A 15,654-nucleotide genomic window follows, 5' to 3' on the forward strand; every position below is an offset into this window, starting at 1 on the left:
CACACTGCATACACATTGACTAATGAGACAGAAAAAGAAATAGGAAATGGGGAGCTCCGGAGGTCAGCTGTTTTGTGATTTATTTAAGTAGTGCTAGCTGGCAAAAGCTTCTGTGGGAATGAGGATTTCCTTAGAGTTTGGGGACATTTCTTCTTGCAGGGCTGTGGGGCTGTTATTAACTTTCAGTAATCTCACATTTTGGGAAGCATTTTCTTTTCTCTATAGTTCCTAATTGTGCTTATTTCAACTTAATAAGGACATTTACCCTCAATTGAGCAAATCATTCAAGCAGTTGCTTACTCTCCCCTGCAATGAATTGGATTTGTCAAATGCAGGCTTAATTGCGTGTTAAGTAGCTTGCTGAATCAGGACTTCTGTGAACATTGCTGCCTACCCAAACCTTTCCTTAGCTCCTGGCCTGCTAACACAAGTGGAGGTCTGCGTATCAATTTTTATAACTCTGCCAATTGCTCTGATCCCAGTACCCTGCAGAATGTCAGCTGTAAATAAATCATTTTCCCATATCAGTCAAACATTCCAATGCTGTTAATATTGCCAATCCCATCGACTGCAAGTAAGCTCATGCTGGTGAATGATGGATGCATCATGACTCTGCCACTGGGGGCAAGGCTGGAACAGGGCTTATATCATCTGCATTTACATTTTATGATTTTGCAGAGGGAGCCTGTCACCAGCCTCTTCTAAAGAGGATTCACTCACATACATCAGCACACCACAAGCCTTTCAGTGCCTTGCTTCTCCCTGACACTGGGAACAAATATTTTGTGTTACCCTTGTTACCACAGAGCTGATGTTTCAAGGTGTAAACTCAAGGTTGCTGAATTATCAGCTTTCCTAAGAACCAAGTAAGTCTTCTTCATGACTGAAGGCATGAAAGTAATCATGGCAAGTGCACAAAATAAATAAAACTTGGAACATCAGCAATTCTCGTGGGTTTTCCATCAATGCATACGTCTGCATGAGTCACCAAGTAACACTGAAGAAGTAATGCCACGTCTTACCTGCTTTCTCCTTAGACAGCTTCTGAAACAGCACCTGCAAGAAAAAGATATTTTTTGTTTAATAATTTCCTTCAAATAGGTCGCATGTTTCAGGATGACAATACATGCATGTCTTAAGAATTGTCATCACCTTACGAAGTTCATGAGATTCAGAGTTCATCACAAAAAGTCACAGGGACCATCTAAGTTGACTTGCTAAGGTCAGCCTGGTGCTCCCAGGCTGGGTTGCTGTCAGTGGAGGCAGTGAGTTCAGAGCTGTCCTTCACACGAGCAGAACATGCAGAACAGGAACACACGTGACCCAGCACACCAGAGCCTGCCTGCTCATCTCCTGGTCATCCTGATCCTTTTGTCTGAGGGATGTGGCCAAAATGACTTTCAAAATTGTGTTCTTCATATTTTTCATCACCCCACTCCAGGTACCATTTACCATTTGAATGGAAGCAGTCCCATTAATGTCATCCTCGGATGCACCTCTTGGTCCATTACTTTTCTCTTTAACAGCCTTCCATGCCCAAATCAGGAGGTTATTCTCACTTCAAACCAGCAATTAAATATGCATCACCCACTCTCCCTTCGTGTTATAGTTCTAACAGCTCTGAGCAAGGCAGCCTGCAAATGAAACTAGCCCAATCTTTAAACAAAGTGAAGGCTGAGCTGATTCTTCCAGATAGCAGTGAGCTCATAGGTGGGAGTTGCCCAGCCTGCCTCCAGTCCAAACAGCAGCCGCTCCTCTGCCTGCACTGACACACTGCCAGTGCCTGCTATGGGCTCGTCCCCATATGGACAGCCATCTGCATGTGTCTGTCAGATGAACTGACTGCTCTGTTATCCATACAGTAAATATCTATCCATACAAACATGCTTTTTGTTTACCTTTTATTTATTGAAAATCTTTAGAGATATTGGAAAATTCCTACTCTGAGCACAGAAGAATATTGCTTGAGCATTTCTGTTAAGTAGCAGGGAAATCACAGCTGGGATAGGTAGAGCAGGCTATAGTTGCTGTCCTTTCTGCAAGGCAATCTCACTGTAAAACAAGCCCCTTACTCAGTATGAAGGTCTGCTGGAGACACAGCTGAAGTTGGTTTGCCTTTAGCCCACAGGGGCCATGTGAGGTGGTCACTTCCAGGCCATAAATCCATAAATCACCAGTAGCTGAGTCTGACCCAGGCTTCTTTTCAGATTCCTCTTCCTCTAGATCTTCTATAGCTCAGAAAGAATGCATGGGCTTTTTGGCTCAAGTCACCTCTGCATTGGTCCATTGTGCAGAGCTAAAGCAGGACTACAGCACTGTAAGAAACACTTCCTCAAGCAGAATTGCATATGAATGTGAGCGCCAAGCCCTCAGGAGAGGCTGTAGCAGAAGAAACTCACTTTCTTAGAGAAGTGGGAATTTTCAGAACACAGTGGTTGGAAAGGACCTCTGGAGATCATCTAGAGTAGGGTGCAATTTGGACACACGCTGGGCTGATGGGAAAGGTTGAGGCAAATGCCCCAGATGTGTGCTAGGGGCCACCTTTCACAGAAACATCATTTGGCCCTTCCACCGTGCAATGAGCTGCACTGCTCTCCACCATTCTGCTGGGGACAGGCAACTGATTTTTAGCACCATGACACTGGCATGCACACACTGCAGGCGGGTGCTAAAACTGCTGTACTGGATCTTGGGAAGAACATTTCCTGAAGACATAAATGATATATGAATCAAGATAAATATGTCAGTCCTGCTTGGATAGCTGCTTGATGTGTTCTAGCTTAACCATGAGGGCACCAGTTATTGTAAAATCAAGTCCACACTATATTAACTTCCAAATACTTTTAAGACACCAGACAAAAAAGATGCAAATTATTGCTGGAAAAATCCCAAGTGGCAACAGAAAGCTGTCAACTAAAAGTGATTTATGGAAACAATAATGATAATGCACTATATAGCCGATTGTGTAACAAAATACGTTTATTGAAGTACTAGCATCCCATCTGAGCAGCACGACACCATCTAATCAAATATATAGAAACCATGGACCAAGAGAGTACAACTCTAGCCAAAAGGCTGTTGCAGCACCTGCTGCTTATGAATAATAAAGAAATCATTTGCTCACAACTCCAGCTGTAGCAATTTTGCAAATGGAAGTGTCAAACAGAAGCCAAGGATGAATACATTGTGCTGATACAACCATGTTGTATTTGCTAAAGCATCTAAACCAGCACACAGAAAGCAGAAATGCATTTGACAGATCTCGAGTCCCGAGAGGACAGGGACATGGGGAAGGCTCTGGTAGGCTTGGCCTTGTGCTAGGCACTGCTCCATATCTCTCATTTATATTGGCTTGTGAACACAACCTCACAGCCTCTGCTATTACAAGCGTGAGCCCTGTAGAGATCAGATGGACTTCGAATTTTGTTACCTGAATTTGCACTTACAGCAAGATGAAAATGCTGTCTCTGTTCAACAGATACTAAAAACAGGTGCACCTTTGTGTAAATGATCCCACTAAAGCCACTCTTCTCCTACAGAGCCACTTGCATGAAGAAGTGTATTTGGGGCACAGAGGAGAAGAGTGGAGGAAGGCTCCAGATCTCCCTGGGGGAGGAGAGGGCACACAGGGCCCTCAGGAAGAACGTGAAAAACTCTCCTGAAAGGCCACATATGTGGAAACCAATTACTCAAATGAACTCTTTGGATTAAGTGGAAATGAAGGTAGAAGCAAAACACGAGCACTATAAGCTCTACGAGCAAAATAAATACGCTCATCAAAAAATCGTTTCTCTGATGTATACAAAATCTTTCGTGGTGATAAGAAATCAGGGCATGGAACTCAGCAAACAACTGGATTAAATGATTTAATAATGTCCCAGTGAGCTGATTGTCACATAAAAGCCTTTTTCTGACACAGAAGATGAATATGGAACTGCTGACTTTAACAACATCAAAACCATTTTAATTTGTAATGGCACAGGGATTCTGCAATACCAGCCAATCCCATAACATCACACACCATTTCCAAAATGAAGAATCATCTCGTATCCAAGCCTTGCGATTCTTTCTTCCTCATCAATGCTTATTAGTTATTAGCTATTTAATCCTCTAAACATAAACATTTCAAACATGCCAGATCTGCCACTGATCGATTTCAGAGTACCCATCAAAATGTCATCATCCACTCTCAACAAATCACATCCTCCAGAAAAAGAAAAAAAAAAATTAGCACATTTCTCCAGCATGCAAATGACACTTCGGATGTTTAACAAAAAGCCAGATTTATTCAAGGTAGGTATGGTATCAAACTATCACCACTATCAAATAAACCCTGGCATTCTGACAGGAGTGCTTAACATCTGCTGCTAATAAAAAGACTTGGTTCTGCAAGGTTATGCTCAGTGGTAATAAGACAGCGGCTCGACCATGAGATACACCACTTCCTTCAGAGAGGAAAAATGACAAATCTGTATGGCTTCTTACCAGCAAAATGGCACAGAACAAAAGCACCCTGAGCTAGAAAAGTCCTGAAAGGTGTAAAGACTGGAAATCTTGCTGGTTCTTGATACTACCAGTATGATAATCTGCTGAGTTTCCATTACGTGTAGGCAGTTGCAAAGAATTAAACCAGAAACCTCCATGCAAAACTCAATCATCTGATTAACAGCTTTATTAGTCCTTTTAGAAAAAATATCAATTCCTCACCAGATTAGAAAGAAGGGAGAATGGGAAACTGAAGCTGAGCTGTTACCCTGAAAATTGTTTGTGAGTCAAGGGGTAAAAAAATGAAAAGAAAATGGCTACTCACTTCTTAATCAAGCCAGTCCACTTGCTTCTTCACAAGTGAGAAAACTTAGGTCCATACCCCTTTCTAGACTCTTAAGTACTCAGAATAAGAAAACATGTAATGGTACTTAAAGACACCATAAGACATGGGGAAGATGCACAGCACCAACCAAGGCATTCTGGGTTCTTGCATGAAAGCCAGTGCCAGTGGAACTTGTCAGTACTGGGCTGCACAGGGTCCTTGCTGGGCTGAAGACCTTGGTGTGTTTATGAGCACCAGGCTGTGCGAGAACAGAGAGCACAAAGAAGACACAGGAGGCCCTGGGCCAAGTACTGCATGACGTGGACACACACTGCTCTGCAGAGCCTATCTCCAACAACCATGCTGACATGAAGAACGTTTTCTCTATGTTATCTTATGGCCAGCTGTCATAGGCTACTTCAGGTAACCTCCAATATAAGGTTATCGTATATTTTTGAAGCTGGAAATGATGTGTTCCTGTTACTACAAAAAACACATGTAGCCCAAATATGTTATCAGCTTGCTTACTTGATATTAATGGGTATGAGTACCTCAGCAAACCATAGATTCGGCCTGATGTAAGAACAAACACTTATAGAACTTGATGCACCTTGAAGGCATTTCTAAGGTGGCTTGCTATCTGAATGCAGCTAACCCGCATTCAGGTATGCTACAAAAAATGAACCTAGCCATTCATAAATGAGTCAAATTCTTCAGAATTGCAGACATGCTGTTTTCACAGACATCTTAAACCTCTGTCACTTCATCTTGTTTTCCTGAGAGCACTTAAAGTTTCATGTGGCTGTCAAGAAAGGAATGTAAGTAAAATAAACTGAGTCTAATTTAGAAATTCTAATTAATTTATTTTCCTTAAATTGGTAAAATTATAGAAATGGTCCTTTTCCCATTTTTTCTGAGGATGTAGCACACAGAATCTTTTAATCATGTGCAAAGAAAATTGAGCTGAAATATTACATGATGATATATTTTAAATGAGCCGGAGGGATTTAAGCGTCCAACATCCAAAGAACTCAAAGGACATTGAAATGTCTTTTGAAAACCCTAGACTTAATATACTGAGGTATACTATATACTCTAAAAAGATGAAAAACTGTAAATGTAAATTTTATTAACGATATCTTATCATACTTTGAAAGTGCATTGTATAATAGAAAAGAGGTACTTCTACTCCGGAAGCTGGAAATATGATTTCAAACTGTCAAATCCCTGCAGCACTGCTGGTAACACCTAGATTTTAGTGGGGGTGGTTCAGCTCCAACACAAAGGAGCACTGCCTGCAGTGAGCGTTACAGAGGGTGGGTGGTTTTGCAGGAGTTTTTACAGTATTAAATCAGCCTAATTGCTGAGTTTGCCACCAGATTAGGTTACACCTCTTGGCTCAGTTGGCTGTGCCTATTTATCTTGCACCAGTGAAAAGGAAGGCAAGCAGCATCCCCCAGGATTCGCTTTTGACCTGTAGAAGGCAGCCTCAGCAGCAGCAGTATGTCAGTACCCCACCACTGGGCAAAGCACAGCTGAGGCAGACTAGGAGGCCAACATCTACTTCTCAGTCTGCTTCTGAGGGAAGAGAAAGAAAGAGAGAGAGAGAGAGAGAAAGAGAAAGAGAAAGAGAAAGAGAAAGAGAAAGAGAAAGAGAAAGAGAAAGAGAAAGAGAAAGAGAAAGAGAAAGAGAAAGAGAAAGAGAAAGAGAAAGAGAAAGAGAAAGAGAAAGAGAAAGTCTCTTTGTTATTGACAAGCAATTGGAGTTGCTGTTTCTACCTGAGCAGGTTTTCCCTCTTCTGGTCCTGGGGAAGGCCATACAACCGTAAGTTTTTTTCCATGGTGAGAAAATAGACAGTCATGACAGTGCTAATCAAACAAGCGTGGACCCAACAAACAGATGAAGGAACTCGTGTTACTCTAATAATCATGGAATCATTATGATTGGAAAAGACCTCTAAGATCATTTAGTCCAACCATCCACCTACCACCAATTTTTAATAATCCAATCATCATGACTAAGCTAATTTCATCTCATATTGCCAAGATACAGGCCACAGATAATTAATTAACTTCAGTTTGATTTTAGCCAACTAAGCTGTGAATTCACCTTGTTTTCAGATTTCGGAATAGTTGGCCTGAAGTTAAAAACTCTTTTATCTTGACTGCTTCTAGATGGGACAACCCAGATCTGTTAGCAAATGAACATTAGGTTTTGAAATCCTACTCAAGGCAAGTCTGAAAAGGTAAGAAAAATCTTCCCAGATGAACTAATGCCAACTGACCAAATGCTTATCTTTCTGTACACAAACACGCTGAAAATTTCAGTTGCCATATTTCTCTACAAAAGCTTTTTCTATAATTTCACAGTTTTCACCAGCTATTTTCTTGACACTTTCACCTTATGCCTTCTGAGCTCTGTGAAATGATTTATGTTTGTTTGGTTTTCGCAACTGAAAATGTACTGCTACTCATGGCTAACAAATAAAGCAAATAACACTTTCTTACTTCTCGAGTGTCTCCTTAGAGACCTTTTCTTTTCTTGCATACTTCTTCCATCATACTGAAAGCGACATTTTTTGTTAGCAACTGGAATAGTCAATGGTTTGCAATCTGGAGTCCAAAAAACATCATATTGTTAGGAATATTAAAAACGTTACAGAGAAAGTTGATTGCAGGAATTCACCCACACACTTTCAATGCACTAAATGCTTCTGCTAGATTGATTACATCTCAGTGTTTCTTAAAGAAGGTAAACAGGGCTCCATCACAGAATTAATTAGTAGAACAGATAGGAACAGGAGGTTATTTCAAAGTTGAAGTATTACTTATCTGCACCAGACACACAATTTCAGTGGTAACTGAAATTAGTGCACTGTAAGAGATTACCCATACCAGGAAACAAATGGAAGTGGACATCGTGGCTTCCTAGTTTTGTACATGTAAATGAATAGCTGGAAGATTAAGCAGTAGAGTGCAAAGGGCCTTTAAAATTCTAGATAAGGCTACATGACAACAAACCTGGAATTAGTATTAGTATCCAGTCAGAATGTTAGTGGGCACCTCTCCCACAGTAAGTTGTCATTATAATTAAAATGTTGATAAATAGCCATAGATGTAGGAAAGTTCCATAAGGCAAAGTCAGCTAAGAGTAAAAAGGTAGTAAAGTCAGATATGGAGAATATCTGTAGCTGCTGTGGGAAGTAAAATGAAAATCAGTGATGTGAAGGCTGCCCAGAGCTTATACTGAGTAGAAGACTGATACACTAAGTTTAAAGACTTCAAGGATCTTACATCTCAGAGCAAGAAAATAAGTTTCAAACCTAAATAGGAGATTTAGATTGCACGCGAGAAATAAGTTTTTTACAACAAGGGTAGTGAGGCACTGGAATGAGTTGCCCAGGGTGGAGGTGGAATAAGTTGCCCACAGAGATGCCCCTTTCTTGGAGACATTCAAAGTCAGGCTGGATTCCCACTGGGAATCCCACTTTGATTGAGGAGTAGATGTTCCTGTCCACTGCAGAGTAGTTGGGCCAGATGACCTGTAAGGGTCTCTTCCAATCAAATGATTCTATGATTCACTTATAAAAAATGCTGGGTGCAAGACGCTGTTTCTTGAAGAACTGAAGAAAGATTAATTTGGGAAGAAACAAAGTGCTTAGAGTGGGGGCAGGCTAAAAGTTCAATGCTTATTAATCCTAAAATATAGGAAGCTGTCACACAGAACTATGCATGAAATTATTAAATGCGTGAAATTATTGAATGTGTAGAGAAGTAGAAAAAGCATAGCACAGTTTCCAAATGCAATATAGTGTCTCCTGAATTTACACAAACTGAGAGAACTGGTAAATGCATTTAATCTTTGTTATATAGAAAAACACAGGAAGAACAATGAAATTTCTTGATATCCATAGACATCATCTAGCAGGGAAGCTCCCAATACATTTTTACCACTAAGAGTAATAAATACCAAGTAAAGTCGTCACTCTTTGCAGTGTAAAAAACTGTTGGTAGTTTTCAGTGTTTTCAGTATAGTTTTCACTACACAGTGATGTACACATCAATGAATGTGTACAGCATTTGATTTAAAAAAGATGAACATCCAAATGAGTAAGTCGTCATTACTGTTTACTGTGTACCAAAGCTGCACACAGTTCTCAGCATGAGGCTGGACCATTGCAATGGAGTGAGACAGTCCTTTCCCTTGACTGACTAGCAAGGCCATGTTTGATATACCTCAGGGAACCTACAGGTGCTCAGAGCCCTCTCCAGCCTGACCCTGAGTGACTCCAAGGATGAAGCATCCACCATTTCTCTGGGCAACCTGTGCCACTGCCTCACTACCCTTGTGTAAAAATCCAGCCTAAATTTTCCCTCTTTTACTTTGAAACCATATCCCCTTGTTCTATCACCACAGACAGATGTCTAATCACCACAAACACTGTCCCCTTCTTTCTTGCAGCCCCCTTCAGATATTGAAAGGCCGTTCTCAGATCCTCCCAGAGCCTTCCTCAGGCTGAACAACCCCAGCTCTCTCAGCCTGTCCTCATAGGAGAGCTGTTCCATTCCTTGGATCATTTTTGTGGCCCTCCTCCGGATGCACTCCAACAGCTCCATGTCTCTCCTGCACTGAGGACTCCACATCTGCATGCAGTACTCCAGGTGAGGCCTCACAGCACAGAGCAGAGGGGCAGGATCACCCACACCCTGCTGGCCACATAGCTTTGAACGCAGCCCAGGACACAGCTGGCTTTCTGGGCTGCAAGGGCACATTGCTGCCTCATGTCCAGCTTGCCATCCACCAGTACTCCCAGGCCCTTTTAAGCAGGGCTCTGCTCTATCCTTATAACCCCCATCTTGTACTGATAGTGGGGATTGCTATGACCCAGGTGCAAGTTTATCTGTTAATGTGCACGATGTGGCCAGCTGGAGCCACCCTTGAAACAAGAACAGGGATGACTCACCACAGAAACGGATGCCCCTTGTGCCCTGAAGGTGATCAGAGCAGCAAACCAGGATGCTGCCACCCAACATTTTTTTTTCCCCTTTAAATAGGTTTTTATGGTAGTTGATATTTTAAAATCTAATTAAAATCTAATGTCACAGCTTGGTGTTGTGTTCTTGCACATTTTGCATGAGAAGAAATTTTGAAGAAATGTATCAGCTTGTTTGGTCTGAATGTTCAGCTCACCTTCTCTTATTCCCAAAACCCACCCTCTGCAATCGCTTCCTTACAGGACACAGTTATGCCTTGTTTCAGCAAATTCTGTTCCAATGAAAATGCAAAAAATGTCCTATTTATGTATTTAACTTTGGCAAGTCCCAGGAGCAATTAGCTATTTTGAGCTCTTGACTCTGCAGCAGGAGTTACATCAACATGCTCAGAACTGTTCAAATATCAATTAATGCTTGGTCCTTTGTTAAGATAATCAACTATGTGTCTGTACAAACAAAGACAGGGGCAAAAATGGGAGATAACGTTCTGGTTGTCATGGTGCATGCCTGCAGGTCAGGTGGAAATGGGATGGGGCAGAGGTGAGAGGAAGAAAGACAAAAAGGAGAGCAATGACTGCCAAGAAGAGGTGGACAAAAGTGAGAACAGTCTCTGTTTTTTTTTTCAACAGTCCTGGAACAATGCAGTGAGTCACTCATTACTATCATTTCTACCCTCTCAAGTAGGAAGAAGTGCTGTATCTATTTTAAAGATAAAATGAAGTGGAAAAGTTACAAGAGGTCACCAAACAACAAAGAGTGGAATGAAATCTGGGGATCCTGCCATCCTGCTGTGGGAAATTAATGACTTTTAAAGCAAAGAGCATCAAGCAGTAATCCACAGTACAAAATTAAAGCCAATCCTTGCAGCTCTACTAGAGCTATGTGGTTATTTTAGCTTGCTCCAGAGCAATACAGGGCTGGGAATGAGCTTCAGACTGCCATCAGCAGCATTTGCACGTATTCACTATCAAGTGTCCACAGACGTGGTTTATGATGCTGAGCGCTAACTGGATATCAGCTATTCTCTCTGACAGTCAATAAAATTTATCATTGCAATAAAACCTTAACTAAAAATGTTCTTTTCCTAGTAAACGGATATATTAGTAATTAGTAAAAATCTTGCTCAACTTTTTATGCCTTGTGCGGAAAAGCAAAACTAAAATAGGTTCAATACTCAGCTTTCAGTTAAACAAGGAAGCAAACAAAAACAGGGTAAATTGAAGTAGGGAGTTCGAAAAAAGTCATCGAAAATTACAGAAATTGTTTATAGGAATTCCTCCTGGGAGCATGCATGGGGAGAAGTTCTGGTGTGACAGCAAAGGATGATGTCCCAAAGAGTGGCAGAGATACCAGTTGCTTTGTAACTGATGGTTTTGTAACTATTTTATCTATAATTACAGATTCTATATGACACTTCTATATTGGAAATCTGCTTCAAATATCTTCTTGACAGAGGTGACAGAGGGCTGGAACAGGCTGCCCAGGGAGGTGGTGGAGTCTCCTTCTCTGGAGATGTTCAAACCTGCCTGGATGCCAACCTGTGCGACCTGGTGTAGGGAACCTGCTTTGGCAGGGGGGTTGGACTCGATGATCTCTGGAGGTCCCTTCCAACCCCTACAGTTCTGTGATTCTGTGATACCTATCTGTCTGTCTGTCGATCTGTCCATCTATCTATCGACCTATCACACTCTCTCTCTCTCCCTCCCTCCCTATTTACCTATCTCTTTATATATTTTCTGTTCATCAGTTTGCTTTTACGCCAGATTTAAACAAATGATACACCTTCCCCACAGGCGGCTTCATAGCTCTCCCTTCCTAAGAAAGAACAGCACGTCTTTCAGCATCACCAGCAGCAGGTAAAGTGATGCCACCTACTGCAGCACCTTACACCCCTACACTAAACTCACACGAGATTTCAGAGGCCACTATTATGTAAGCTGCAGTCCATAAGAAAATGAACCCTTAACTGTGATGTACATCAACTCACATTGTTTATTTTCAAAACGAACTCTTCATCCTCTATAGACAATTCACTGAACTTAAGTTCTCCTTCCTGTCTCTTTTGCTGTCAACAAATGCTCCAGTGCAATTCAGATTACCAACACATCTACACAACTTCAGAACTCCCTGTTCCCAGCCATCTGCAGTACATTATGCCTTACCTTATGTCCTTCCAGCTAAGATTATGCAGAAAAGCAACCCTATGGTGAGAAAAGCTGTGTGAATTTATGCTGCATTGGGAGTCAAGAACCTGCACATATGAACTGAGCACACGAGGGCTGCAATGCAACAAAAAGGACCCAAACACAGGTATAGTTTGAAATGATTTAGACTAGATAAGGTTAATGCTAAGCACATGCTTAAATCTTTTGCTGAGACATGACCTGCATCCGCATCCAAGCAGAATTTAGTGCAGAATTTATGGATAGAAGTTGACCATTCTTGAACACAGAAAGTACAAAGCCAAGGATTTTCATGCTGAGGCTCTCACACCACACACTGAAAATCAATTATTTCTATACCCTAATTGTGATGATGGGCCATATTTCATCCAGCCCAGCAGAAGTGAGAGATCTACCACATGTATAAAGTACAAGCACCATCACACCATGCTTCCACTCCAAATAACCACCTGCACCATATGACTGCCTTTGAGTCACCCACCTGCCAAAGTTCTTCCCTTCTAAAACTGCTGAGATTCTCAGAGAGCAGAGATTCGTGTGCCTGTCTACCAAAGGTAACCTCCAGCAGGTCAGTGCAGCACTGACTGAAGGAATGAATGGATCAGCTGGCCATGAGCATCACTCACACAGCTTCTTGTGGATTGCTGCTTAATCCCTTTGGTCTCTAACTTCTGCAACTGCATCACTATTAACATCCACATCCAAAGCCCAACTGCAAGCCAGAAATAAAAGATTCCAGGATATCTGCAATGATAACTATATCTCATCATTTATCCCTTCTTTTCATACAGATATCATAAAATGTCTGCAAGGAAGCATTAACATGTTGAGTTTTCTGCATTATACCACGTTTAAAAAACATGAACAAAAATCATAATGAGATACACAAAGTCCTGTGTGCATCCTTCCCTCCCAACAGAAGAGCAGAGATTTGTTAGGGGCTGGCTTCAATTCTGTCCTAATCTCTTACTCACACAAACACACACACTTATACACATTCCTGCATAGCCTAAAGCAGCTTGAAAGTCATTTAAATATACATACTACTGACTTGAGATATTTTAAACCGAAAAGGACATGCTTTACTTCTTGAAATAGGATAAAATAATTATGCTCCCACAGGGGGTTTTTAAAATTGGCATGTAGTATTTCTCAGCTGTCACGATCAGCCAAAACAAATATACTTGCAGAACTGTCTCTGTACCTTTTGCTCCCATACGATGAGCTGATTTTATGCTTCTCTGCAATGCAGGCAAACATTTCATTTGTCTTCCATTTTTATTTTTTCTTAGCTAGGCATTATGACCTTCCTAAAAATCTTCAAGGATCCTTTAGTGGAAAGCTTCACAATCCTCTCACAGCATTACTACTCTGGGTAGCTCAGTATAATCTTTGAACTGAATTTAAGATTATTAAATTCCAATAAAGTGATATTAGGTAGGTTAAAGACAATTAAAATAAGATTAAATATTTCAAACCGTTGCCTAACATTTGTTGCATAATTCTTATAGTGCTGTGTATGATGGTGTATAACTGACAGATTGATGAGTATTTTTGTAACACCTTGCAAATCTGCTTGTCCTTAATCACTAGGAGACAAATATCCTTCACTGTTTTCTGTTTCGTAATTCAAGTAAATGGCGAGGGCTTGAAATTTGTTTTTACAGCTAGATTTAAGGCACTATTTGTCTTTTGGGAAGCACTGATTTCACAAAACACACCATTGCTTTGGCCCATCTTAAATCAAGGAAGGTCTGATTTATATGAATGGAAAGTCAGGTCCAGCAAGGACAAACTTTTAAAATGAAAATTATTGGTTTCAGTGCTGAAAATGGAAAAAGATGCGTCTACAGATCCATACCTATCCTCTCTCTGTATAATTTTACTCACAGAACCATAAGGACTAAAAGAAATACTAATTCCTAACACAACATCTGAACTCAACAAATGATTATTGCTCTTTTTATAAACCTTTTCTAATTGATGCATTCTAATTTTTCAGAAAGAATTGATTAATTAAATGCACAATGCTTTTGCAGATCCCCTCAGTGGTTAAAACCTACTAATTAATGTAAGAAAGAAATCTCACTTCCTTATGTCTTCTGCATGGGTTTCTGGAATATGAAAGAAAGATTAAGAACATAAAGAAGGAACAAATAAAAGAAAGCATAAAAATGTAATACAATTTGTTCTCTTACAAAAGGTATTTCCAAGAAAAGCCCTGGAGGACAACTCTGCTAGCAAAAACAGCAGACAAAAGAAGAACTAGCAGTGGATTATCAGAGCACATTTCTGTGTTATGTCCTAGGAAGACTTCCTAGAAGTCTCCATAGTTGGAGCAATCTCATAGTACTTCATAGGGTAATTACATGATAAGAAAAAAGAGATGGCGTTACGGTCACTCTGCATCCTGCACTCCAGTTCATAACAAGATGTAGCTGAGGATATGCAAATGCAGTAGGTTGGGACCTCTAAATAATTATCAGTGGCTGTTTAGCCATGGAAGCACATGGAAGCACATCTTCGTACAACCACATTTTCAGAAGCTAGATTCTCCTTTGCCAATGTCCACTTGACTTCTGAAGAAAAAGCCCTGAGCTCCTTCTCCTTGGACAGTATACTGAGTATGGAGGTTGGGACTTGAGTCCACTTAGGATCTCTTGCACCCATGAGAAACAGAGAGACAATCTTGTGGGTCAAACCTTATAATGACGTAGTAGAGATCTGCTGACAGGTAATTATAGAGTGTCTGGAATTTTGATCAGTTTATTATTTAAGCTGAAATGCTTAATCACTTACAGCAGTAGTTATCTTAACAGTCAGTTGCAGTCGCACATTCAGGGCCCACCAGTATTTCAGGTGGTCTTTAAAACTCATCTGTTACTAGAAATGCCTACTGCTTTACTGTTGATGAAAAGAAGAAACATCCAATTAAAAGATAAAATAGCCAAGTGTTTCCACTAAATCAAATAAAACAGCAAAAAATGAGAGACAACGATGCATCTCATAACAGCATGTTTCACCTCATTGTGTATAGCAACTATGCACTGTGCCAAGCTGCCTTATCATACGTACCATTAAAGAATGAGAATAGTAATACTTGGCTTAAGAAGGGTGGAATGGTTACATCTATAAATTAATCTGACTGTGAGTTGAAGGAATGATTGTTCTTTCACTTTTTTACATTTCAAAATCTTAATAACTCTTCAGTCTGAATGGATAGCTATGCAAGCCCAGCCAGTGACCAAACACTGGCCATACATACCATTCAGATACACAGCTTGGAACTCCTCAGATCTCCACACTAAACATTATCGAGGCTCTTTATGGAGAACAGTCTGACATCTTGCACTTTCTCAATTACTTACTGAAATGTTCACTTTCATTCTATTCCAAATGCAGTTTAAATCTAAGTGCATTGGATACTGAATTGTGTTCTGGCTGGAACACTTTGGTTTTAGCAACTAACAGTCAGACAAATGGCAGTTCTAGGACGTCTGTCATCTTAAACTGCTCTAGAGGAAATAAAAAGAGACAGGAGTCATTTTATAACTGGTGCAAGAATATACCCATCTCACATAACTCCACCAATTTTTGATCTTGTGTTGTAACTTGGCAGCTAGCTTGTACTTGCTAGTCTTTTGGTGGTCATCGAATTCTTGAGTA

The 15,654-nt window shown here is 40.6% G+C and overlaps 1 protein-coding gene across 3 annotated transcripts in view; it reads right to left on the minus strand.

Annotated features, from left to right (window-relative positions):
* STARD13 (StAR related lipid transfer domain containing 13) overlaps nt 1–15,654 on the minus strand; it is a 297,110-nt gene that overhangs the window by 164,977 nt on the left and 116,479 nt on the right. For all 3 annotated transcript variants that reach the window (XM_052671001.1, XM_052671003.1, XM_052671002.1), the window contains one exon: nt 1,023–1,056. In XM_052671001.1, the coding sequence (XP_052526961.1) occupies nt 1,023–1,056 (34 nt within the window). The remainder of the gene's footprint in view (nt 1–1,022; nt 1,057–15,654) is intronic.

Source organism: Tympanuchus pallidicinctus, unplaced genomic scaffold (genome assembly GCF_026119805.1).
Source record: "Tympanuchus pallidicinctus isolate F22 unplaced genomic scaffold, pur_lepc_1.0 scaffold11, whole genome shotgun sequence".
NCBI lineage: Eukaryota > Metazoa > Chordata > Aves > Galliformes > Phasianidae > Tympanuchus > Tympanuchus pallidicinctus.